General features: G+C 41.1%; 1 protein-coding gene across 1 annotated transcript in view; it reads right to left on the bottom strand.

The window, feature by feature from the left end:
* Positions 1 to 25843, bottom strand: part of TG (thyroglobulin) — a 166384-nt gene that overhangs the window by 66215 nt on the left and 74326 nt on the right. The window contains exons 36-41 of the mRNA XM_009323383.1: positions 17124 to 17258; positions 15810 to 15974; positions 13723 to 13945; positions 9961 to 10054; positions 5049 to 5208; positions 103 to 302 (exon numbers count right to left, since the gene is read on the bottom strand). Of these exons, the coding sequence (XP_009321658.1) occupies positions 103 to 302; positions 5049 to 5208; positions 9961 to 10054; positions 13723 to 13945; positions 15810 to 15974; positions 17124 to 17258 (977 nt within the window). The remainder of the gene's footprint in view (positions 1 to 102; positions 303 to 5048; positions 5209 to 9960; positions 10055 to 13722; positions 13946 to 15809; positions 15975 to 17123; positions 17259 to 25843) is intronic.

Here is a 25843-nt window from a genome sequence, read left to right as displayed (position 1 = left end):
AGGTATGGATGAAATAAAACGAGCACCCACAAACTGCAACATCCTCATGTCTGTAACAACAACCTTTCACAATGAAGTTGAAGTGGCAGGAATGGGACTTACCATCAACAACACCCTCCTGAAGAGGTCCATATCCGCTGTCTCTGTGAGCAGGTGAATGCTGGCAACATCTGCCCCACCACGGTCAGCTCCTAAAGAAACCCGTCTTGGATCTCCCCCAAAGCTAGCGATGTTCTGCTGCACCCACTTCAAAGCTGCCAATTGATCCAAAAGGCCGGCGTTTCCACTCACCTCAGGAGAACCTATTGTGGAAAATAAATAAATAGGTCTGAAAAGAAATAAAACTATAAACATTTAAAGTTTTGATTAAATGTTACATTTTTAGCAGCTCTTGCAGCTGAACTTTGACAAAACTGATACCAGAGTTTAAACATCTGAAGTGGTCTCTTCCAAGGTCATCACTTTACAGATTGACTCCATTTCAGTTTTTACCACTCCACCAGGCATCCCTGGAGGTGCCTAATTGTCTGTCCTGAAGACAGAAAAATAACACTCCAACTTCTAAGCTTCATTTAGACACCTCATGGCAGGAGACTTGAATCTAGGCTCAAGTATCCGTAAATTCAGGCCATGAGATTCTTTTTCTACATAAGTAGCTCAATCTTAACATGAATTAAATGTAAACAAAAAATCACAGTGTTTGCCAAATTCTCAAGTTGGAAGGGACCCATAAGGATCATCGACTGTTTCCCTGGAGTACACCTAGTTGCATTTGTTTGCTTCCTACATCCCTTTTACACTTACCCTGTCTGACCAATCATTTATAAGTCACATCATCTTGCATTTCTTTACACACGTACAGATATTATTTTATAATTTATAATATCTCCATATATATCCTTTGAGATTGACCTATGTCTAACTGATAGAGATCTGATTTATATGTATTCATATTTTTGTTCCCATGAAAACAAAAGAAAAATAATTAATCATGTACTCCCCATGCTTAGGTATCACCGCTGAAAAGACTACTTTCTTTTCAACACCAACCAGTGGTAACCTGGTACTTTGATTAATAGGAAAATAATGCTGAAAGCATCAAATGATACAAACCCCTGGGCAAGCTTAATTTTATATCAACAAAAGCAGAAATAAGTAATTCCTACACAGTCCATAAGAAAGGAATAGAAAACGATTATTCACTGCCTACTTCTTTTTAATCCACAATGAGCCATTCATTTTTAATGATTTTAAATTCTCCACATTTAAAACTTGGGGGGAAAAAAACAAAACAGAACAAGACAAGACAGAAAAACCAGGAATAGAAACACAGCTGAAATTGTTTCTTCCATTGCCAACACCAAATAGTACAATTTTAAAGTAAGCGTAGGCTCAGAAACTAGTGAATCAAAATGAACAGATAGTGGAATAAAAAGCTACCCCTTCATGGACAGGTAGCCCTGGCTCAGGCAAAGAGGAACTGAAAGCATACATCCTGTAGTAGATATCCATATGCCTACCGTAACAAATTACTGAGATATCATAGAGACCAATTTAAGCAGCAGAATAGAATATAGAGGAGACCAGATTACTGATAGTCTTGCAGATCTTACAGATATCCACATCACAACAGCCATCACTATAAATGTCCTTTCAGTAGGACAGACAAGAACTAAATGGCCCCAGAAACTACAGCCTTCCACCTATAGCCATAGTTTCAGATGATCAGGCCAAGCCACACCAGTGAAGCAATGGAGGAAAAACTTTCCTGCTTTAGTTTTTAGGTTTTTCTTAGTTTGTTCTGCACACCACAACCAGTTCCCAGGATTCTCAATCCAGCTATAAACCTACTCTGTTAAAAAGGAAACCTCATTTCAAGGGCTTGCTGCATGCCTCGTGAAACCTCCCCAGAGGAAGTGAACTCCACGTAAATGTTTTAGCCACACAATGTGCCTTGCTACCGGTATACTAAACAACAAGACCAAGAAGGGAAATATAACCAGTTCCTTTTGCCCTGGCAAAAACCACAGCCAGGTTGTGAGATGTACCACACTGGGGAACAGATGCATGCACAGACATTCACAGTAGTTAGACCAAAAGAAACATATCTGGAAGGAATCTTTTCCACTGCCTTTTTGCAGAAAAAGATCACATTCCCAAGGACCACAGGAGAATGAAAAGAAACCAGTGTTCAGAAGGAAGCAAACAAGGACATGCATATGCATTTCTGTTATGACTAAACTGGAGAAGAATAATAGTGCTAAATTTAAGCATGAAAATCATCCTGGTTTATATGACTTCATGGACTCTTAAAAGAATCAGGCCTAAAAACATGACTGACTTCTCCATACTCTTGTCATCCATATCATTGACAATTCACCTTAACTGTTCTGAGTGCAGAGCAAGAGGTGAAGGCACTAGTAAGAATGTGCATCACTTTTTGCAACATTAATGTGATAGCAAATTAAATTAAACATCCTTTACTCTTAGCAGAATAAGAGCTCTTTGACTGCTTGCAAAAGCCCTGTCAATGAGAGACCGGAACAACTGCAGAACTAACAAAAACAAACAAACAAAAAAAAAGGAAATCGGTTGTTTTCACTACCCTTCATCCCCCAAAATCTCCATTTAACTCCTTCATTTCTAGCTTTGCAATTTATAACAAGTCAACGTGAGAGGATTCAGCACTTTGCTTAGTTGGACAATGAAATTGATATTGCTTACAAGCTCATAACTTTTGGTTGTAACTTCAGGGCCTTCTAACAGTCCTGCTGCTAATGTCCCCACAGTCCTAAGGGTGAGCTCCTGCCCCCTTTGAAATTGATGGCAAAACTTCCAAAGGACCAGGATTTGTCCTAGTCTTTCAGTAAGAATGGAAACATCCCTGGAATGTCATTATGGATTTGGTTTGTGTCTTGAGAAAAACCCTTATAGTATTTGACCCAGTTTGATAACCTTCATTGAAAATCCCCAGTGTTTACTGGTCGTGTACAGGAGTCAGAGGTACTCCACCAACCTGTGGTGGACCAAAGAATAGATCTTGCAGTGGGAGCATTGCTCACCAGGATGGGTATGACTGAAAATCCATGCTGACAGGGAGACTGGTACAAACATACCACACCTCATCATCCCCACGTGGACTAAAGGGGACACAGGGGAGACAGGAGTATGGCACTGAAGGAATTTTTAGGGCTTCCCATGAATGTGGTGCTTAGTTTGCTCCAATGACTCTTGCAAAGAGTTTTTCCTACTTGCTCCAGTTCCCTCTGGAGCAACAGGATTTTCCCAAACGCACACCAAGGATTTCCCACAGGGGAAGAGGCCAGGAAAAACTGCACTTTTCCCTGGCCACAGCTCCATAGTACAGAGAAGGAGAGGGCCCCCAAATGCTCCCTACTCGTAATGATCCACCTCTATCTGAAGGTTTGCAGGAAAACAAATTCAGTACATTCAGCTCACACACTGACGTTTTGGGATATGTGTGCAGTTCCCTATGAAAAAGAGGCTGGAGAATTTTCCTGATCCCTAAATTATGGACCATCATATAAATACTGCTATATAATATTCAGCCCAGTTAGCAGTTTCCACTTAGGAAGAAACCTAGGTGAGATTCACAGGGCTGAAGGAGGTTAGTGGGTAACGCGTGGGCAGTGCTGCGTAATGGAAGCTTGCACTGCATTTGGCTCTAGCCAAAATGAAGCCATGGTATCACTTTCATAAGCATCTGGTTTGCACTGATGAAAACAGTGATTCTTTCCCCAGATACACCTATGACCAACTTCATATCTAAATGAGTAAGGAGTCTGCAGTGCCGGCTCTCTAGTTACTGAATGAAAAACAGGCTTTGCTGGGAGTAAGCTTTGAACAAAACAGTAAAACAGAGAAGGGAAACAATAACCAATAGCTGCAACTATAACCCCAAACTAGGCAAAATCCACCCAGCGTCACTAGCAGTAAATACTCAAAAGAATCATGAGGCAAAGTATGCAGGTCTGGTATTTGCAAACATGGCAAATATAACCTCCTAAGGGTTATAACGGTACTAAAATGTCCACTAGAGAGACCAAGGATTGCCACCAGACCAATAGAGCCAGAGCTCCACTTGCAATTGTTGAATTTTCTCTCCGTGGCTATCTACCTTAAGTTCTCCTGTCCCAGCCAGAATTGAAAGACGGTAGAAAGAAAAGTGTTCCCTACTTGCTTAAACTTTAAATCTAATAAAATGCAAAATGCAAAAACCAATCCCAAAGACCAGATGGCACTACCACAAAGGTTTAGGGAGATGTGAATGTGCATTTTCATGTGTACGTGCCTCTTTGCACAAGATAAAATCCTGTATGTAATGAGAATTTGTATAATTTTCAATGGCAATTGGTATTAGGAGGCAATAGGAGAGCAAAAGCATCCTTTACACTAGCGTATGGGGAAGAGATGCAAGCACAGAACACGCGAATGTGCAGTCACGTCCAGGACAGAATTCAAATTAAACATGCCAAGTCCTTCGGAGGAGAAGTCAGGCTGAACTACTGAGGAACCAACCAACTATCTTTGCGCTATACTTTCATGGCCTTCTTACCATTAACCTGCAGTTATCCCTCTCTGTCTCTCCCTGACTGACACGGGCACAACTGAGCATTAGCAAAATTTCATGGATGGAACAGCTGGAAGTCAGAGACACTGAAAACCACATCCACAATGACAGGCCACTGAAATTAGCAGGAATTTTAATGCCTAACCTATCTTTCTGTGCGCCTGTAAAACTCAATATCCACAGCTTCATCTGCAAACAGAAGTCTAGCCAGTGCTTTGATATAGATGCTTGGGGTTTTTTTGTTCTTGTCCCTTTGCCTCCAGCCTCTCCCCTTTCTTTTCAGATTAAGTCCCCACCATTCCTTGGCCATTTTTTCCCCAAAAAAATAATCAGTGAAAGATACAGGTTTCTCAAATTAAAAAATAACTTACTTTAAAAAAAAAAAAAATAGAAACAGAAGTGTTACAGAATGCAATTTAGCCCATATTTGTGTTTCTTCTATAAATCCATGACTTACCAACACTGAAGAAGCCAAAAACACCAACCCGGTAGTTTGCCGTCACGACAATGGCATTACTGATGGCAGCTAGGTATGATCCATCTATGGTTGTCTTTCCCTCCTCAGCATTGTAACTCCCTCCGTTGTGGAAGAACAGTAACACTGACATATTTTTGACCTGCCATGAAAACAACCAGGTTAATATTCCTGTAGCCAACTGCTTTTATAGGTCACTGATGAGAACACAAGCATCTTCCCCATTAACACTATCTAAGCCATTCATAGCTCTTTAACAGTGACCATAATGAGGGGATATCTGGCCATCTGTCTGAAATTCTAGGGCTAAATTGTCCACAATGACCTATATACCATTAAAGAGGACACTACATCCAGTATAAAGAAGATTTAACGCACCACTGTGTTCCACCAGCCAACAACTTTACCAGGTTAGCTCAAGGCAGACCCATCCTGCTGACTTGGTCATTGAGCATGTGGCGGGCTCGTCTTTGCTGTAACGTCTGTTTTACACAAACGTGCAGGAAAAGTTCGAACAAGTGGGAAACAGGAGAAGGAAAAGGCCCGTTGGGTTGCTTCATTTTGACCAGATCTAACTCAACACCTGTGCAGAGCTGCTTCCTACTCTCAAGTCTTCAGCACTTAAACACTGCCTAGTCTCAAAAATCTCACTTGACAAGAGCTTCTCATTGCTCCTTCAATCCCCATGGAGGTTTTCCCCTACTAGATATATAGAGGGGTCCTGCAGAGAGGACTTTGTCTCTGCATGGGAGAGACTCACCTCTCATGAAGCACAGAGGGTGTCTGCCCTGAGAGAGCCCAGCAGGACTCCCGGGATGGGAAGGAGCTATGATGGGCTGCTGTCCATGTTAGCACTCCTTGCAGAGCCACCCGATTTTGCTCAGAAACAGAGGCTTTTTCCCAAAGCAGCACCCCATCTGTGTCGACCCTCTCTGCACACACAGCAGGGCTGCAGCCAGGCTGCTGTTGCATAAGCAGCACAAAAGCAGAACTGCCCCAGGAGACCTCAGCATTTACCAGCAGATTACAGCTCTGTCAAGATGACACTCGGAAGAAATACCAGTGAAACACATGGAGGGGTTTTGTTTAGCTTCTTTTTTTTTTTTTTCTTCTTCCCACTGCAAAAAGCAGAATAACCTGCTCCAATGCTAAAAAGGTTTTTTCAAAGTGTAACCTCTATTTTTTGTTCAGCACTTTCATCCCCTATTGCCCAATTTGGGACTATCCTGAAGGAGGCTCCTCTCTCCTCTGCTCAGCAGCGGGTCGCACACACCCACCCGTCCCGCTTTCTGCTTTGGCAACTGCTGGTGTTTTTCAAAGAAGGGCTGGTGGCCCCTGCAGAAGCATCAAAGTATATCTGAGGCTTATTTTTCTCTGCAGCTAGAGGGCATTGGGCTCTGTTGCTGTTATTTTCTGGATGGAGCCTAGCTAAACACAGCAGTTCCATCTGCTCTGGCAAAGGATGTCTCCAGCAAAAATGCAACTGGCTGTATGGGAGAAGCAGCAGAGAGGTGATGGTTGCAGCCTCCTGCAAAATTACAGGATAGGAAGCAAAGTCCCCTCAGCTGCCCTGAATTTGTCATGACTGTGTGCACTCTTCACTTATCTATCTGCAGAATCACTTCAGAGGCTTCTTATGAACACAACATTACCAAGAAAACCCCAGAAATTGCAAGCACTGAAACATGCTGCTCTCTCTCAGGAACTTCTGCTCCTGAATAGAAATTGCCTAATTCACAGTGCCTTGTCCCTGGTTCCCATTTCTGCACCACATGCAGCACAGAGAGAGAGATGGGGGCAAAGAAAAAAAATGAAAGAATCTGTTTTCACATGGAAATTCATTCTAAAATACAACCACATCGAGCCATTCAGCTAAAACGGTTTTAAACATGATGTTGAGCCTGCTCCGTCCCCTCAGCTCAGCATGGTTAAGCCTGAGGTTGCAACTAGGCATTTCCCCCATGTCCACAGCCTGCATAGCACCATGACCTCCAGCTGCCCTGTAAATTGTATATTACATTATGCTGAGTGACTTTGCCCAATGCTTTAGTGATGAAAAGCTTAAGAAAGGCAAAGACGGGAGATAAAACCAGCAAAACAAAGCCTGCTGCAACAGATATGGAGCAATTCAGGGGAAGACCGAGCACCTGGGCTGTGCCTAGTGCCAAGTGTCTGGAGGTAGCATTCCCATTCCTAGTCTGCATCGAGCAATGACAGATCCCTCTCCTATGTAAAGCTAAACTGTAATGAAAAATAATTTGGGGTTTAATCCCACGGGATTTCAATCTCAGAGTTTATGGATTTGGGCACTTGAGATGAGGGCTGTTTAACATAATTGCCTTCCCATTTCTTGTTAGTCATTTTAACAGCATAGCACAATTATTTTCATGCTGTAATTGCACTATGCCTCACAATATGAGATATTTCATATCACCTATCTATATATATATTTGGTAGCCAATTAATTTTTTACTGTACATTAGCTGCTGGATAATTTATTTTGAATATAAGTGGATTTCTTTTTAATAAGCCTCGTTCTCAACCAACTTCAATCAACCACTGCAATTAAATCTGTGAGGCAGAAGAAATGCAAGACCTTAACTAAAGCCTGCTGGAGCTAGTCTCCTCACCCACCACCACTTGGTACCAGGCTGAGATGCAGCACCGCCAGCATCAATGCCAGGCTGCAGTGGGGCACACATGGGGCAATGCTGGGCAGAGTGGGGCCAGCACATTCCTTGCAGACAGGCCACACGTGGCTACTGCCCAGTGCAGGGTTTTGCTCCATACTTAGCAACAAAATGCAGACAGTCGCACTTTGAGGTGTAAAATCTGTGCAAAGACTTCCAGCTGGGACATGGTCAGATGGCTCCCTGGCTTAGCTAGTGGGGCGATGTCTTCTGGGGAGCCCAGCAGCTCCACCATGGTCTCATGCCTGTAGGGGCTTAGGTCTCATGTGCAAACCCTCAAGGGAGAGAGAAGTTCAGCATCCACCAGGAAACTGCAAGTAAGCTAGAAATCTGAAAGGCTTTATAATATTTAGAACTGTCTTCTCCATCCTTCTGTAAAACTCTTAATGAGCTACTTGGCATGGACAAATATAAACTCTACCGAGCCAGGCAACCTTAAGTGCTTTTACTACTGTACAATATTGCTCTGTAAAGAATCAAGTGCAACAGGGATGATGCAATAAGGGTGGGAATAATACGTGCAGGGGATGGGAGAAGAGGAGAGAGGGTACACTTTCTTTTCTTTTTTAGTGGAGAGTTTCAGCTCTTGATCTTACATTTGAACCCTTTGCAAATCAAGCTGAAGCACAGCTTTGCTTTGCTAGTGTGACAGGTGGTGACGGTTATAGGTGGAAAAAAGTCTCTCAGAAGTGCTAGTTTTATTTGGAGGGTTATGTGGTACACGTAGCTATGGAAGCAAAATGAGGTGATGTCATTCACCTTCTTCACTGCTTGACACTTAGAGTCCTTCAGTGGCAGGCAGCAGTCCCTGCACTGTGCTCTCGTTCAGGCTCAAAAGGCTCCTGAATGACCTCTGCATTCACTGCTCTCCAGGAGGTTTACTATTCAGTATTTATTAGCTAATTTAACTTTCCATGGGCTGAAAATATATCACTATAGCTCTCTGTATGTGAGTAAAAAATAGAGCTCACCACAAAAAGAAACAGGAAAATGCCATGCCTTCTGCTCCCAGCTACTTCTGCAAAAACAGAAGTTTTGGTTCTCTCTTGGCTAGACTTACACATGTGAAACTGATTGACTTGACCGGACCTACTTCTACCTTACACCTCTACAAAAGACAGGATGGATTCAGTTCTCAGTACCACCAAGGAGAAAAGACAAACCAGTTTAGTCTATCAGATAGTACAAAATACAATGCTTGCAAATAGGCTATCTTGAAAGCAGCACTTTAAGCAGAGATGGCAAACTGCCTGGGACAGTGACCTGATGTTTTCAATAAGCGGTGACTGCACTCAAGGCAAAACAAGAGTCGGGTGCTGCAGGGAGAAAACAGACCGCTGGTCTTTCTGGTGATTAAAAGGACCTGCAAGGGACTGTGTGTGCTGCTGTCAGATCGCTAAACCAGCTCTTTCCAGACATGCAGTATGACAGACTCATAAATTTCTATTATAACAACTGTCACCTTCTGAAAATTACCAGTACTGTGGAAAGAAAAACTCCATTCCTGTTCTCTGAGCCCACTCTTCAATGGGATTCACATGCTATTCACATCTTTATCCCCAGCCCCCCAGGGGTTTGGCCAATCATCTAAGCTTGGCTTCAATTTGAAGCTTTATTTTCTATCTATTTAGAATGAGAAATTCAAGAGCTTTCAGATGACAATTTCTCAGATTGTACCATTGGCCTAGTCATCTTTAAAACGTCTATTTTTATGTTCTGTGGGCTGGGAACAAATCTAGCATTGCTTGCTACCCTCATTCCTCAACAGAGCTCCCACAGATGTCAACAGGGGAACCGTAAAGATGAGGGTGAAAAAAACCCCATCTGCTGCTGCTCGACTGGTGCTAACTGTTGATGTGACGTGTTGTATTGCGTTATCATCTCCTGGACAAATGGTCTCATTTCAGGGACATTGCCATTTCTGTCCTTAATTTCTCCTCCTTTGCTGCCACCTTCTTCTTGTGTTTTGTTTTCCTCTTTGTCTCTCTCTTATTTCTAGGTTTTTAATTTTCTACCCTCCTAGTTACCCAAACATGGCTCACTGAAAGCATATAGGAATACTCTTGCACCAGTACAAACAACAAAGCACCTAATTTAACCTTGCAGGGCTTTGTGAACACCACATGAAAAACAATTATTCATGACAATTAAAAGTACTTTGAAAAGAGACAGCTACAAAAAAAATTGACTTGTCTCCTACTTACAGTGGTGGCAGGAACAAAGACGTTCAGATATAGGCAGTCTTCACTGACAGAGTATGATGGGGCCTCTCCATCTCCTGGCTGCCAACAAGATGCTCTAGAGACATGGATTGAGAAAATGACAATAAAAAGGCTTGTACTCTTTTTCCACTGCTGCTATTTCCTTATATTTTGATGCACTAAGTTTACAAAATCTTTAAATCTGTAGATCTCAATCACATTTAAGACTATGCCTACCTATACCTTAGTAACAAGTATGTGGGTTTGTATACACACATACAAATGTAAAAACCACATTGTATTTTCATGTCTAGAATCCTTCCCTCAGAAAACCAGCCTCATTTTAAAAAGATGAGAACTTGAAAATAAGCCTTCAGAAAACTCATGCTTTACATAAACTGCCCAAAATTAGCACCAGATGTAAGGGGAGCAGGACTGGGTGTCTCGGGCACAGGTCTCCCCCTGCTATTGCCTGCACACCTATGTAATCCACTCTTTTGCTGAAATGCCAGTTATTTATTTTAATCTCTAAGTAGTAGTAGTGTAGTCTGTGGGCTACATTTATTTATATTTATTTTAATTTCTAATGGTCTGTGGGTAAATATGGTAAGTTTAAAATTTTAACGCATTTTTAAAATCTGTTTGCTCTAAGCATCATAGCGGACCATTAACAGTGCCCAGCAATGTTAAAAGTAACCTTTCAATAGGAATTCAGCCAGCCAGCCACGTACAGAAATTCATTTTCTGGCCATCATCTGTATGAGATTCATATACTCGAGCTCTCTCCACAATAAGAATCAAGTGGATGACTTTTGCAGTTCACGTATAAGCTATTTTGAAGCCAGCTCCTTCTACCTGAGAGCCATATTTCTATCACATAATGAGCTATGGAAAAGCATCACAAGTTACTAGGGAAGAAGCCAAAAGAGGCTATGGAAAAGACAGTAATATCTCAGAGAATTATTTCTAAATTATCATTTTTAATGCCCTTGTAAAATTTTACACTGAAGGCGTGAGGAATTTAATAGAAAACTACAAGGAAAAGGACCAGCTTTAATGTAATTCTACAAAATCTTTCCATAAGGGAGGCTCCTAGGACGGTGATATCACCCAATACCTTTCACACTGACGTAGAGAAGCACATCATCTCCAGCCAAAACTTGTAAAGCCATTTTAGGCAGACAAAATACAAATTCCCAGGTAGGAACCTGGCCAGGACAACAGGTCTGCCCGGACAACAGGTTTAACGCTTTTAATCTTACAGGTTTGCACAGGGGAGCAGGAATCATCACCCGTGCTATTTTTTTTCTTTTTTTTTTTAGTAATTCATCAAGATTCCCAGCACCTCCAGCTCCCAGGAACTCCTCATGCCAGGACTGACTCTGGGGAAAGGCTGCCACCTGCTGAGGCAAGTTCACAGCTGGAGACTCCAACAGCTGGACAGGTTTTTGGTTGGTTTTGTTTGGTTTGGTTTTTTTAAAGTCTTTTATCAGGTCCAGGCTGATAAATAAACATTTCTCTTCCGTCAGTAATGTCACTGTGCTAATGTGAATTTCTTATATACAAATATTGTGCAACACCAACATAGCATCCTAAAAAATATAGATGTCAACACTTTCTATACACACACAGAGTGAGGTCCCTCTGATTCTCCAAGTGCACCTCCATGGTGCTAAGCTCAAAAAATTATTTTTTTAACCTTAAATGAATAATAGAAGATAATGGCCAAATTCTTCATCGGCCTAAGGAAGCACTGAGAATTCAAAAGTTAGGAGCAGATTAACTAACATCTCTAAATTGCTTTGAAAATCTCAGCCCGGCTGCTCATTGCAACACCAGGTCTTCAAAGAGAGACCACAGAGGCAGATGACTCTTACCAAAGTCCTAGCAGATGCCACACTGTGGCTGCAGACACAAAGAGCTGATGGTGTGTGTGTTAACCTAACATCACTGTGCACCTGAGGAAACAAAAAGCCACATCTCACCAGATCCCTCCAACATACATGAGGCTGCGTGGCTACTGTGGTTATGCTGTTAACACCTCCACAACTCAGGTGCAACGTGAAGGATGAGACCACCAAAGGCCAGATGCTCTTTCAACTCTTTAAGACAATGTTGCATGTCTTTTCACTTGGTTTGTCACAGGCTTTGCTAGAAACCTCTGAAGATAAATCCTGAGTAATGGAGGGACCAAACAGCTTCCACACAGCTGATAGGTCTCTAAATCTGTAGCCTCAGGGTGCGTTTCCACCAAAGCAGGTGGTGATTCATGTCAGGCCTACAGTGTGCCATCCTCCCAGCTCCCTTGCAAAATCTATCATTTCCTTAACCATGTAAGCTCTTGGGCAGATCTAGCTGATCTGTGGTTCATCACTAACCATGTAAGGACCACCCCTGGTGCCAGGAGTTGAACAGGACTGCATGGCCAGCCGTGGCTGGAAGGATAACACAGGATCTCAATAGACCTCAGGTCTATATTAGTTGCCTTGGAAGCTCTTGGGTCACTAAACTTCAGCTCTCAGCCCTGATTTCTGCAACTCCCTCTACAGAAAGTTCACCGAGTCTTTCCACTAGACTCTCTCCTTTTGACTGTTCTGCACCTTCAGTCTCCTGTTTCTTGTTTCTGTCATTTTTTTTCCCTGCAGCTCCTCATGTCTGCCATGAAACAGTCTGCTTTTTATTGATAGGAACGTGGTCGGGTACCAGCTCTTGTGTATCATCTTCCTGTGTACGTGTGCAGCTTGGCTTGCTCAAATGGGTTTCGTGTGCTCTGTAGTTTGCTTTCCATTATGTGGAGCAGGGATGCACTGTGAGAAAGACCCTATAAAAAACACTCCACTTTCATATCTTGTTTCTTGTTGTCGTTGCATTTCTATTTGCTGTGGGGTTGTTTCAAAAGAAATCCACTGTCCCAACATGTTCCACAGCACAGATATACTAAGTAGTGTCACCCAAACCCTCTTTTCTTTAAGAAATACACATTCACAATTTGTCATTTTGGTTCCCCAATGCAACAAAATTAAGACTCATATCGTAAGTCTAAATGAAACACAAACATGCACACAAAGGCTATGTCCATAGAACGCCTCCAACCTAAACTCACCGAACAGTGATATCTGTACAGCCCTGGAGAAACGGGAAACATTAGATATAGGGACTTAAGAGAAATTTAGCCCATCTGCTAATACAGTTCCTAGCGCTCGCTTCCTCTTAAGGCATTACCTAAAATGTTTATAACTTCTGTACTTCTGTCCAAGCCATTTAGCAAGTATGTGCCTTTTAATAGTTTTTGGACAGAAAAGACTATCTGAGTCCTTCAGCTTGATCTCCTAGACACTACTAGGCAGAGAATTTCTATATGAGGCCCACGGCTTCTGGTTACATCAGTGTTAAAGCACCCCTGTTTGATTAAATACTCCACAAATTTATAGCTCAGCAGGAGCCAAATGTATTTGTATAATTATTATAAATACCTGTCTAAATACTCAGAATGAAAATGGATTGACAGCAGACAGTCGGTGGGGAGTTATGCATAGATTCAAGGCAATGTACTGGAATCTGCCTTTTTTCTTGAGGTGCTTGCATGCATTAACATATAGACAGAGAAATTATTCTTTTTGCTAAACGAAGTCCCAAACTTGTATTAATCTGTACCCTGCAGGTTCTTTTGCAAGATAGGACATGAATATCGTGGTCATCACTCCAGCTATTTTCATACACCTGGATGGACAAGCGCTTCTGCAGATGATCAAAGGGGTTTCTTACCGAGCCACAGTAGCATTCCAGGTTTCCACCCAAGCAAACAGCTCTGGAGGACTGAAGCGCCTCTCCGCGAGGGGAGGTGCAGCATACGGGATCCCCAGGAACTGGCTGATATTTCTCCACTCTGAGCCAATGCGTATCACCTGGGATTTGCCCATCAGATTTCCATGGGACGGGATGTTCACAGATGGGGTTAAATCCGATTCAGAAATGGGCAGGAATAAATCTACTGGGGGGAACAGAGGAAAAAAAAAAAATTGTTTTTTCAAGTTAGTACCATTTCAGAAATGAAAATTAATCCCATTTTCCTTAATTTTAAACTGCTAAGTGTTTAATTCACATCTTTAAATGAAACACAAATAAACTTGTGTTATTCTGTTCCTATAAAATACTTCATGCTACGCTAGATGTTAGCTGCTGGATACAAACATTTAACTTTCCAAACCCTTACTCAAACATTTCTTCCAGATCAGACATCACATTAGAATACAATCTGAGCATTTCTACAAAAAGGGACAGAGATTTTCAGACTCCCCCCGCCCCAGCTCTAAAAAGCATAATATTAAACCTTTAAACATTTATAGCGAGTCAGAGAGAGCAAAGATAACCACGCAGCTCACTGGTTTGGGCTCTCACCAGGAAAGACTTGCACTTCAGTCCCCTTTCCAGTGGCTGTTTCATCATGCGAGACAGAAGAGCTTCAGCAGAAGGCAATGAGCACAACCCATGCCCAAATGCCGTACAGTCCTGTGAGGGACTGCTGTTCTTGAAGTGGGAATCACCAGTGCAAGTGCTCACTTTAAGTCAGGCACATGCGTGCCTTCCACATGCCAGAGAAGGGAATGAAAGAGCGCAGGGTACCAGAGGGCCTTCATCACCATCTCTTGCCTTACACTCTATTGTGAATACTGCCATTTTCTGCCACAGAACTTATGCCAGAATCTACATTTTAGATCAAACATAATTGCTATCTGAATTTATTTTTTGCTTGCAGAAAATTATGAAACATTAGGTTGTTATAGTTTGATGCAATTTTTTTTCTTTTTTTATATAAGGATTATCTGAATTGTTGCCTGTGTATCCAAAGAAGAGGTTTTTCAATAATATCTTACTTTAAAACAGAGCTGAGTGATACCTCATACTATTTCTCTCCTAAAACAATGTATTTGGATAGGCAGGAACCAAATTCTAAGTCACGTGACTAAAACCGAAACTGTACATAAATATACAAACACACAAGTCTAGCTTTTATGTCTCAGTCTGTGATTTTGCCTCACTTGACAATGGTAAACCCCTTTTTCTCTCCTCCAGTTTGAACCTAAAAGGTTCTCACTGATTTCTCAATTCATCACAGAAATTTCAGTGAAGAGAAAATGAAATATTTCTTCCCTTCCCCCTTATTGTTACCTGGTTTCTAATTACTTCTAATAAAAGAAATAATCAGTATTACACTAAAAGAAAGCAGTCTCTTTTAAAATCAAGGGGGAAAACCCAACAAAACCTGCAGTCACAAATAAGTACATAGCCAAACAATAGAATTTTTACCTGTCTACACAACTTCTATTTCTCTCTTAAAACATTTTCACTTCTTTAAAATATTAGTTCATCTTGGTTTAGGGTTTTTTGCTTGGTTTTTTGTTTGTTTTGTCCAGAGACGGTCCTTAAGACTTTCAATTGACAGTGGGTTTTCAACACTCCTTGTATTATTCTCAGAGTTTAAAAGGAAGAACATAGAGAAACATCTTCTGCAGATGAAAAGGAAGGAGCTGGACTTTCATTACTGTTTTTTTGTTTGTATTTACCATTCTGCACTTTCCAAAACGTCTTTCATAGACTAGACTTCCTTTATTATACCTGCTTCAACACTAGATGGTAACACTATGATTTCATGCATTTTTATAGAAAGTATTTGGGGACATTTTCCCATCCCACTTGGCTGTAACTCCACTGAAACAGCAATGGACAATTGCCTAGGACACATCCATACTGCTTCATGTCTAGTGAGAATTTCCTTACTCTTCCATTCACAAGAATTGTGCACAGGCCACCACAGTTGGGTTCCTTTCTCCACAGCCTTAACCTGCTCTTACCTTGTCTCCTATAGATATATGTAGCTGGTTCTTTGAGTAAAACCTGGCAGCTGTGCCCTTGCAGGCCATGTGTGCATATCTGTGTATCAGGGTAGAAAAGGCATCTTACTGCTGAAGGCTGGATTTCCAGTGTAACCACTGTACATGACTGGTTCTTTGAACAAGCTGTGAGGTGAAACGTGAAGAAAAAGAGCAGGTAAAAATGTATTCTCAAAGTATTTTGTATAACATTGTGATAAGATGCTTAAAAGAAAGGTTTTGCAACAGGTCAAGCAACAAGGATATGAAGTAGCTCTAAAACAGAATAATGGGACATAAATGTCCTCAGATTCCCAGAACATTCTCCGAAATAGCCAAAGGACAAAAGGTTATATTGGCTTTAAAATGGAGCAATACAGCAAAAGAACTGGTATCACAGGTTTTAGGAGAAGAAGAACATCTTCTAATAAAGTACTGAGGACCTCAGCTGAATTCCAACAGTCCTCAGGGAGCCCCAGGGAAGGGTTTCAGAATAAGAAAAGTGATCCTCTCACTCATCCCAGCTTGTACTCAAAGGTGGGTATCCAACAATTTTCCTTTAGAAAAGGGTCCTTCAAACAGTTACAGGAAAAGGAAAAAACAGTAAGTTACACTGCTCACCCTCATAAGGCGCGGACCATCTACTGCAAAAAGTGGGACCATTCCAAGGACCATGTTCTGCAGTAGGTGGGAACTTTTCCTTATTTCTACCGCTCTGCGGCGCTGAGGATTCGCCAGTCATGTGAAGTTAAAGCACTCTCTGCTGTCTAGTCAGGCTATTGATTAAAGCTTTGTTGTTACTACAGCCCAACCCCTGTTTCATCCCAGCTCTCAGTTAACCTGCCCTCATGCACCACAGCTACAGGTTAATTTAGATAATGGTAGGTGTCTCTATCATCTGTCTCACTCAATGAGCTTCCCTTAACTGTTCTTTAGAAAATAATGACATCATCCCTTTAATTATTCACTACAATATTCTTCAAGTTGTAAAATGCTTGGAGAAGCAAGACATCTCTGCGCCCAAGAGGTGTCAAAATTACAAAATCACTGTATGGCATTTTATGTCTATTGTATCTTTCATTAAATAAACTATTTCAAGTCCCTTCTCTCAAATTCAGAAACACCGGGGTAGTCTTTAAAAATAAGTAAAATCAATGTATCTATGTAAGAAGGGGGGGGGGGGGGGGCTGTTTTTTGACTTTTCAAAAGGGGGGGGGGGGGGGGGGGAGCTGTTTTTTGACTTTTCAGGCTCACAAGCCCGTATTTTCTGTAAAGCTATGAATAACTATTTCTTACCGGATAGACAAAAGTCTCTGGCAGTGGAGAAGTCATTGGATATGTCTCTACTAACTTGTACAACTTCAAAGTTTGAGATGGATGAATCCATGATAACAGAGGATGCATTTAAGGGTTGCCATATATCCAAATACTCTGTAAAATGAACCATACAAAAATAATATAACTAGAGGAATCAGTAAAAACTTCAGAGGAAAATAATATAGAAGTAAAAGCACTGACGAGCTCCCCAATGAAGGACTTTCACCTTCCTTTGCATCAACAGGGAATAAACTAAATACAATATTCAAAGGCCTCTGATTGACTAGAGGGTCCAATCCCATTTTCAGAGGTCATGTATAACTAGGTTTACAAAGTTATTCAGTTAATACCTCAGGTAATTCAGTTAATACTCAGGTAAATCTGGAGCAGCTCCATCCAGGTTTGCATGTAAATCCAACTGATTTAAATAAAAGGTTTCTGGATAGGCCTAATTACATTAAAGGACATGGGTCACAATGCTTGCACACAAGTTCCTGAGCAGGTACAGCCACTAACTCCTTGGAAAGCAAGTGGGGATCCTGCTTGTGACTGAGCGCTCCCAGAACCTTCAGCAGACATCCACATCTATATCTAAAACAGGAGCTGGTTTCCTAAGGGAGGCTTCACCTCAGACACCTGCAAGGTAGATGTCTACATCTGAGTTAATTACACTAGACTCCTTGTACTAGCAGGAGGAACAGACAGTTTTACTATACAATATCTCCATCCTGTTTTAGATGTCTGCTTTAGGATGAGACAAATCATGCCCAGGAACCCACTGATTACATGAGCCAGATGTCCGTGTTGTCTGTACAGGCAACACCATGTGAGTAGCTGAAATGGTGATGTCTACGTTGCCTGCACACATCTACATACAGAGAACAAGTCCCGACCTTACAGACTAAGTGAAAATGAGACAACAGTTTTCACAAATGTTATCTTTTGTCTTCACTTCCCTTATAAGCAATCGACTGAAATTCCACAGAAGCACATGCAATTTTCACAGATTTACAGAATTTTTTTTTAAAGGTCACAAGGATTATTTTGATCATTTTAATTTGATTTTTGTTGACAGAATTACATGAAATTCTATGAACTGTTCTTATATCATGTAACTGCTACATAATTAAGATTTAACTCTATTTCATATGTGTATATATACATACACAAATATGTACATATGTATATGTACACATGTGTATTACATATATACAAACATGTATATTCATATATATACATGTAAACATGCATGTACATGTGTGAGCATATATATACACACATACATACTGACTCTGGTATTAATCAAGAAATATTCTTCTGTCTCACAGTGGATTTAGAAAAAATGCCACAAACATTCTTTTCTCATACACAAACAGATAAAAATATCTGCAGGCTCTCAATTTTGCACACAGGAGTCAAAAAAGAAGGCTTGGGAAAGAATGGGCCTTTAATTATTTTAGTTCCTTTCAACAGTACAATATGTTTTAAAAGCAAAAGGGCCCTGCTGTGGCCACCGAGTCCTAAACAGGAGGTTGGCGTTACCCTCTCCATGTAATTGTAGGGTGAGGACAGAGCTGAGTCAGCTGTTGTCTTGCTATTCCTGGTGAGCAGATCTTGCCCTGTTGCTTGAGTTCATTTACCACACAGATGCAAAAGTTGTGACCTTTCATTTCATTAAAGATTTCTTTTAGTCTTCTGAGAAATTAATGACTTGTAAAGATGGCCAAAGTTTCCTTCCTTCTCCTCCTTACAGAAAGACAACTGTGACCATACCACTCAACATTAAATCTGAAGCTGAGGTCTGGGGTTCATACAATCAGGGCTCTGGCATGCCCTCCTTGCAACTTGGAAATCCTGGTGTTGACATACTCGTCCAGTTGATGAGAACCCAAGACCCAAAGCAGACCACAGACTAGCCTGGTTGCACCATTCCTTGAGCAAATAGGCAGGGAATAGCAATGACTAAATTAGATTTCAAAATTATTTTATTCCAAATAATTCATGACAACACAGGGCAACTGCCACAACCCTGGGCTCTACGTTGATGCTAAGTCTTTCCTTTTGCAAGATAAATCCTTCTGAAGGAAGTGTAAACCTCAGGCATGGGTTATCTCCCAGAGGACAAGCTGAAAAAAACTGAAGTGCTACCATTGCCAAGGCTGTTACCTTAGTGCTAGCTCCTTTACTCTCACTCTTGCTGAAGAAAACATCTGATGGAGTGATGAACCATCCTACTGTACTCCATATACCTTCCCAAACAGCCCAGCCCTAGCTCACGCCCGTGAACTAGAGGCAAGAAAGCAGCACTGGGTCCCATGTGTCCTTTTCAAGCACTTCAAAATCATTCTATTCCTGTTATATTTGGGAGCAACTCTTCTAAGACATAAAGGCTGAAAGTCTCCAGCTAAGTAGAAAGGAAGGTTAATTTGGTATTGCACTGTTATATGTTAAAGACCACAAGTTTACTTGGTATCACAGAGTAGCAAAGTCATCATCAGCACTATATTCAGAGGGAGTCTGAACTACTAAGGGAGCAATGACCCTGCAATCACAGCTTGACTTGTGCAACAGACCCACTGCATTTAATTTTTTCTTCCCCTTAAGCACTGACCATTCAATTATTTTAGAGGAACACAGTGATTTTAGTCATGTGGAAATTAAAAATAGAAATCAACTCTGTAAGTGATGGAGAATTAACCATTACATCCTCTCCAGAGATTATCTGCCTGCACTACTAGATCCCCCCGGTTTTACTTTTCCAGATTATATATTGTCAGTTTATGTTTTTAACTATTTCTTAATTTTTTTTTCTGAAAACATGAACAAGAAAAGATTTTTTTTTATCAGTATGACTTAAACTTTGTTTTTACATAAAAGCAATGTTGCCATCTTGCACTGTGTACAATACTAGTAACTGAGGTCCTGCTACGGGAGCAAGTACTCTCTCTAGGTTCAGTCACAAAGCTTCAAATTACTAGCTGTGGTTCTTTGAAAAAAGAGCCCTGTCTGGATTCCATTGTAAGTCAACAAGTCTGGGTGCATCAGTGGTTTTGGCAGATATTTCACCAGACTGACTCTCTGCCCATAGTTTGCCTCCTCACTGAGTGACCTCGGGCAAGTCTCATAATCCTCATATGCCTCTGTTTGCCCACAGGTCAAACGTTCAGAAGCATTCTTGCTAAGCTAAATTCTACTCTCTCAGGAAAGAAAGTGAAAACAATGCCACAAAACTAAAATAAATTCATTGGATTTACACCTCCAACACTTGAATTTGGCCTCCTGTACCTATTTCCCTGAGGTTTACTAGCTTACCTTTATTAAAATCTTTTGAAGGTGCTCAGAGTAAGCTTGTGAGTGAACACTGCCATTATTAGGTACATATAGTGTTCTACATTTGATCACAAGCTAAACTTCCTACTTCTATACTAAAAGATTTCTATTTTATCCCTTTATGTGGGATAAAGTCAAGTTAATAACATACATTTTAAATACATATAAGACACAATGGGCACTTTGCAGCCCGTGCTAGACACAGAGAGTAACCACTCATGATGCAAACATCCATAGATTGTACATTCATACCTAAAACACATTTTGTTTTCCTTATTCTTTGCCTCAAATCTCACAGAAGTGACCCTTGCAGCCTCCCACTACCCACATGGGGTTGTTTTTTGGGTTGGTTTGGGGTTTGTGGGGATTTTTTTCGTTCTCAGTCCTGGATGAAGCATTCAAAATTTCAGATCAGATTTATATACCGAGACTTCCGGTATTTTCCTTTTCTGATCTTCTGTCCAGCTGACCCCAGATGCAGACAAATGCAGAAACACTAAAGCTTAATTTAATGACAGAGCAAAGCCCTTTAACCCAGAGCCATCCATGGCACCACTGTGGACATTGCCAGCCAGCAGTTAGCTGAGAAAGAGATTTTTGCTATTAGTTGTTTCCTTCTTCTCTTCTCCTGGCAGCAGATCCAGCAAAGCCTGCAGCCATGCACACCCACTTCATTACGTTGGCAAAACAGAACTTTCCATGGCTGATCTAAACTTCCCTCATCTAGAAACTGTTCACGCAAGGCACACAGCTACAAACTGGCACTGCTTTACTGAAAACGCATAGTGCACCTGATGGGCTGGAAGACATTTCTGGTTTATATATAGGTTAAGCTCTGACCTTCCAAACCACATTTTGGCAAATGCTTTGATTGGATAATTACAGAACTCTGAATCCAGCCAGCTCTGTAACTTTTATTGCAAAATTATATATGTCCCATACAGAGAGCCTCTCGCTTCCAGATGTTCTTGTTTGGGTAGGCAAGGCTTAAGACTGGATTTGCCAAAGGACTCACACTGGCCTTAGTCTGTTCCCACTCAAGTCACAGGATCACAAGACTGGAATAGGTTTCCTGGGGGCACAGAGTTCAACCTCCCACTTTCACAGGCAATGACATTATAAAATCCTTTTCATAAAGTCAACAAAAGTTTCATGACTGGCTTCAGTGGAAGCAAAGAGGGGTCAGTTCTGACTTTGCTGGAAAATTTGACATTTGATATAAGGAAACAGAGATGCAGAAGTGCAATAAAATAACAAGTTAAATTTAGAAGAAAGCTCCTGAAGTTCGGGAGGTACATAAATCAGATGAGGTTAACACAAGGTTAAGGAGGTACATAAATCGGATCTCTGGGTCTAGTATGCCTAATTTGTACTTGAAAGACAAATTCTGATCTTAATTCTGAAATTTGTAAGCCATATTTAATAGCCCTGACTCAAGCCCTGACATGTTTACAGACTGAACTCAGTGCTTTATACTCCTAGCATTCAGAGGTTTTTTTCCAAAGACAATTGCTAACCTGTCTGTATACAAACAATCTCCAAAAATAGCAAATCATCAACTCAGAGTGGACCTGAGGAAAATATACTCTTTTGAAAATATAGGTGCTTCTCATTTTTGTCCATCCACTGAGATCGGAATAATTCAAAAAGAGTCATTTTCTTAAAACTGCTGCATAATAACTATAATCACACTTCAGACAAACATGTCACAAACTAACAAATGTGTTATTTATGGCCTTTAGCAGTGAGCAATCTTGCTGTGCTGATGTTAAATGCAAGCTTTCTGTCTCCTTCAGCAGTGCCAATTATAGTAAATAGTATAGTAATAGGATACTAAAAAATGGACCAGATATTTATCCAGGTTTAAAGTATGCTGTTTTCAAAAGGCTAAAATCCTCATGTTTACAAACAGAATAAAAATCAAACTTAAGACCAAAGATAGAGTAATCCTACACCAGAGGTCCAATATGCTGTATGGAAGCATGGTAGATCAGTTCCCGAGGATGAATAGAAAAGGCTGTCTTTGTTTCACACCAAAGATCTCTCTGACATATCCTCAGCATTGTGGGAAAGCAGGAAGACAAATGATACTATTAATCATCAATCAGCTACATCAGCACCTGTACTACCATCAGCATCTCTGTTGAGAATGGAAATATGCCATGTGCTGAGATAGCCCGATGGGAAATTTATTCCCACGTTGGAAAATCCCATAGCCACTGCTCAGTCCTGCATCGAGGGAGCGACTATAAATCATTAGGGGATCACGGGAGGCAGAAGCAGGAAGGGCCTAACAGATCATTACATCCATATGCCTCGGTGGTTTCTCAGCGAATTACTTGATTTGAATGGAGTGGGAATGGAGCCCATATGATCTGTATACAATCTGCAGTCCCATGCAGAGATCACCATTTAAGGGCCATTGTCTTCTAGCAGTTGCCAAACCTAAGATAAATAGCCATATCCTATTTAAAACTGAGGAACCTGAAGACACAAATGCTCATTAAAGTTTGGATAATTACTGTATACAATTCATAAATCTCATTACAAAGTACAAAAGCAGAAGTTATACATCAGTGTCACTCCTCCCTTCCACATGCACAGGAATATTTTCAGGCTCTCCAGTTTGCTTTAACCGCAAGTATTCCTTCTAAAAAGCCAGGTAACGTTTCATAGAGTGTTTTGCTTCTTTCAGTCTTAATTGTAAAGACATAAAAACTTCCATAGCTCAAACCTCTGTGCATAAACTGTTTGAATAACAGCATTATACAACCATAAAACAACAATACATAATTTCTCATAAAAAACTTCTCTTACGTCCCCCTATCTTACAGCTGGCTGCAGAAAGTTCCATCTCAAGCCTAATTATGAGACCTGACTATTTTCTCTTTTACATAACATTCCTCCGTAGTCACACAACTCAGCGGAGTTGTTATTTAAATACCAGCATAAGTAAACCAAGACTACAGCATGACATATTAGCATTTTCAGCACAGGCAGTCTTAAAATAACAGCTGTCCTCCCATCGTTAAAGGTCACAGTTCATACCTGAAACTCGCCACAGATGGTTCCATACTCAGTGTCATCACAGCACATTAACTTCTTCAGGGGAAAAAATGCTCCAAATGTAACAAGTCGGACTTTCCCAGTCTGTTCAGGCTATCTATTTTTCAAGCATTATTTCTCAGATAACAGAAACTATGTGGAAATCACAACAGACGAGCAGGATCATGGTCTGCTCCATGTGATAGATGTACAGAAGACAAATAAAAGTATTCATTTAGTTAAATATGAGAACTACACATTCAGTTAAATGCACCACAGATTAGTGATGAAGATGACTTGGAGAGTTTAACCTAGTACCAGAAAGGGTATTGCAAAAATATAAATAGGTAAAACGCGTTGAAGCAACCACAAAGCAACAAGAATTCAGGTAAAGGACAGTGTGCAGCTCACCTCCCTCCTGCCAGACAGCAGTGACCTGCAGGCATTACAGAACACTTAATTCCCCTTTTTTGCAGGCTAATGGGGTATCTAATGAGTGTTAGAAATGCCTAGCAGTGCTGCTTGTAGGGGGACTAACCTGGGGAAAGCCAACAGGAGCCTCAGGCTGTCGAGAGGAATCACAGAGCTACAATGGGCTGCTGGATGATCGATCTGGTACAAGGCAAAGAACGGGAAGAACCTCAAGCCTTCCCTCTTGCTGCCTCTCTCCTGAGGTTAGCCTCGTATGGGGAAGGGATTTTTTTGCATCTCCCTGATGGCTGCAGGCTGCTTTATGACAGGGCATGAAAAGAAGCTGCTATTGAAAATTATTTTTTGCCATTGCAGATTCAAAGGTCTAAAGGTTTTATGAAGATTACTGCTCATGAACATCTTCAAAAGCCCAGATTGGGGAACAGAAGGAAAACAAATACATGGTTTTGCTCAATTTATTTAGGGAGAGTTTCAGTGAAGAAAACTCCAGTAAATTATTTGGGTGAGACAAAAGAATTTGGTCTCAACTTTTCATCTTTTAAACTTGTAGTGACTGCAACAGAAACCCCCTTTGTGTATGGTGGAACTAACAGGGTTGAACAGTGCCTTGGAGCTCCTTGGCTCAAGGATTTCTGCCGTCAGGCAGATACTAGGATAAATTAAATAATTCTAGCTGTCCCTTGCTGACTTTGGACAATTAAAGATTGTATATGCAGACTTTGAAAAAACAAAACAAAATGAAAAAACAGTGAGATTCTGAGTTTAAATAACACAGAAAGTGAGACAAATTAAGATCTGGTGACAGTCCAAAGAAAGACAATCTAGCTCTGGGAGAGCTGGCTTCGTTGTAGAACAAACAGACAAACAAAATGGTTTGGGGCCCATAAAATTTTCTTTTAAAGAGTATTCTCCAGCTTATTCAGGGAGAAAATGGAGAATCTTGACAGGTTGGTTTGTGTTGTTTTTTTTAAATTAAAGATTGGCACTTCGACATCTCCAGGGCAGAAGGATTCTACTGGCTCTTCAGAGATGCTCAAATCTGAAGTGATATCCTTCCATAAGGGTAGAGATGGAGAAGCTGATATTTAACAATCTGGCCTTCTGCAGGATGTCAAGGATTCCTCAAAATGCAGCTTCTTACAACTACATAAGCCAGCTAATGTAAGATGTTACCTCAGCTTGCAAATCTTGCCCTCCTGACCACCTAAGGAAAGACAGCAAAGGAGCCAATAGTCCTATTAATTTGAATTAGAAAAGCTGAAGCATGTGTGAACATGAGAGAGAATACTTATTTTCTCAGAAGGCTGAATGTTAAAACAGCTTCTCCGTACAATTGCTACACGAAGGTCCTAGCCCGTTTTCAGACAGAGCTGAAAGACAACTTGATGGAAGACAGCTTGATCCGAGATGTAAGTCTGCCCATTTCTCCAGCCTGTTGAGGTCCCTCTGAATGGCACCACACTCATCTGATCTGTCAACCACTCCTCCCAACCTTTTATCATCTGCAAACTCACTGCAAGTGCACTCTGTCTCATCGTCCAGGTAATTATTCAAGATGTTAAACAGCATTAGCCCCAGTATCAACTCTGGGGGTACACCAGTGACTGGCCTCCAGCTGGATCATGACTGTGACCAGCAGTTCAACCAGCATTTAGTCCACCTCACTGTAGATTTATCTAGACCTTACTTCAGTTTCTGTGAGGATGTTATGTGAGGCAGTGTCAACAGCCATTCTGAAGTCAAGATAAACAACATCCACTGCTCTCCCCTCATCCGCTTAGACAGTCACTTGAATGTAGAAGACTATCTGGTTGGTCAGGCAACATTTTGCCCTTCATAAATCCATGCTGACTACTCCGAATCACCTTCTTGTTCTTCATATGTCTGGAAAT

This window comes from Pygoscelis adeliae, unplaced genomic scaffold (assembly GCF_000699105.1).
Source record: "Pygoscelis adeliae isolate BGI_AS28 unplaced genomic scaffold, ASM69910v1 Scaffold103, whole genome shotgun sequence".
NCBI lineage: Eukaryota > Metazoa > Chordata > Aves > Sphenisciformes > Spheniscidae > Pygoscelis > Pygoscelis adeliae.
The sequence above is the reverse complement of the archived record's forward strand: the minus strand, read 5'-3'. Positions and strand labels throughout refer to the sequence as shown.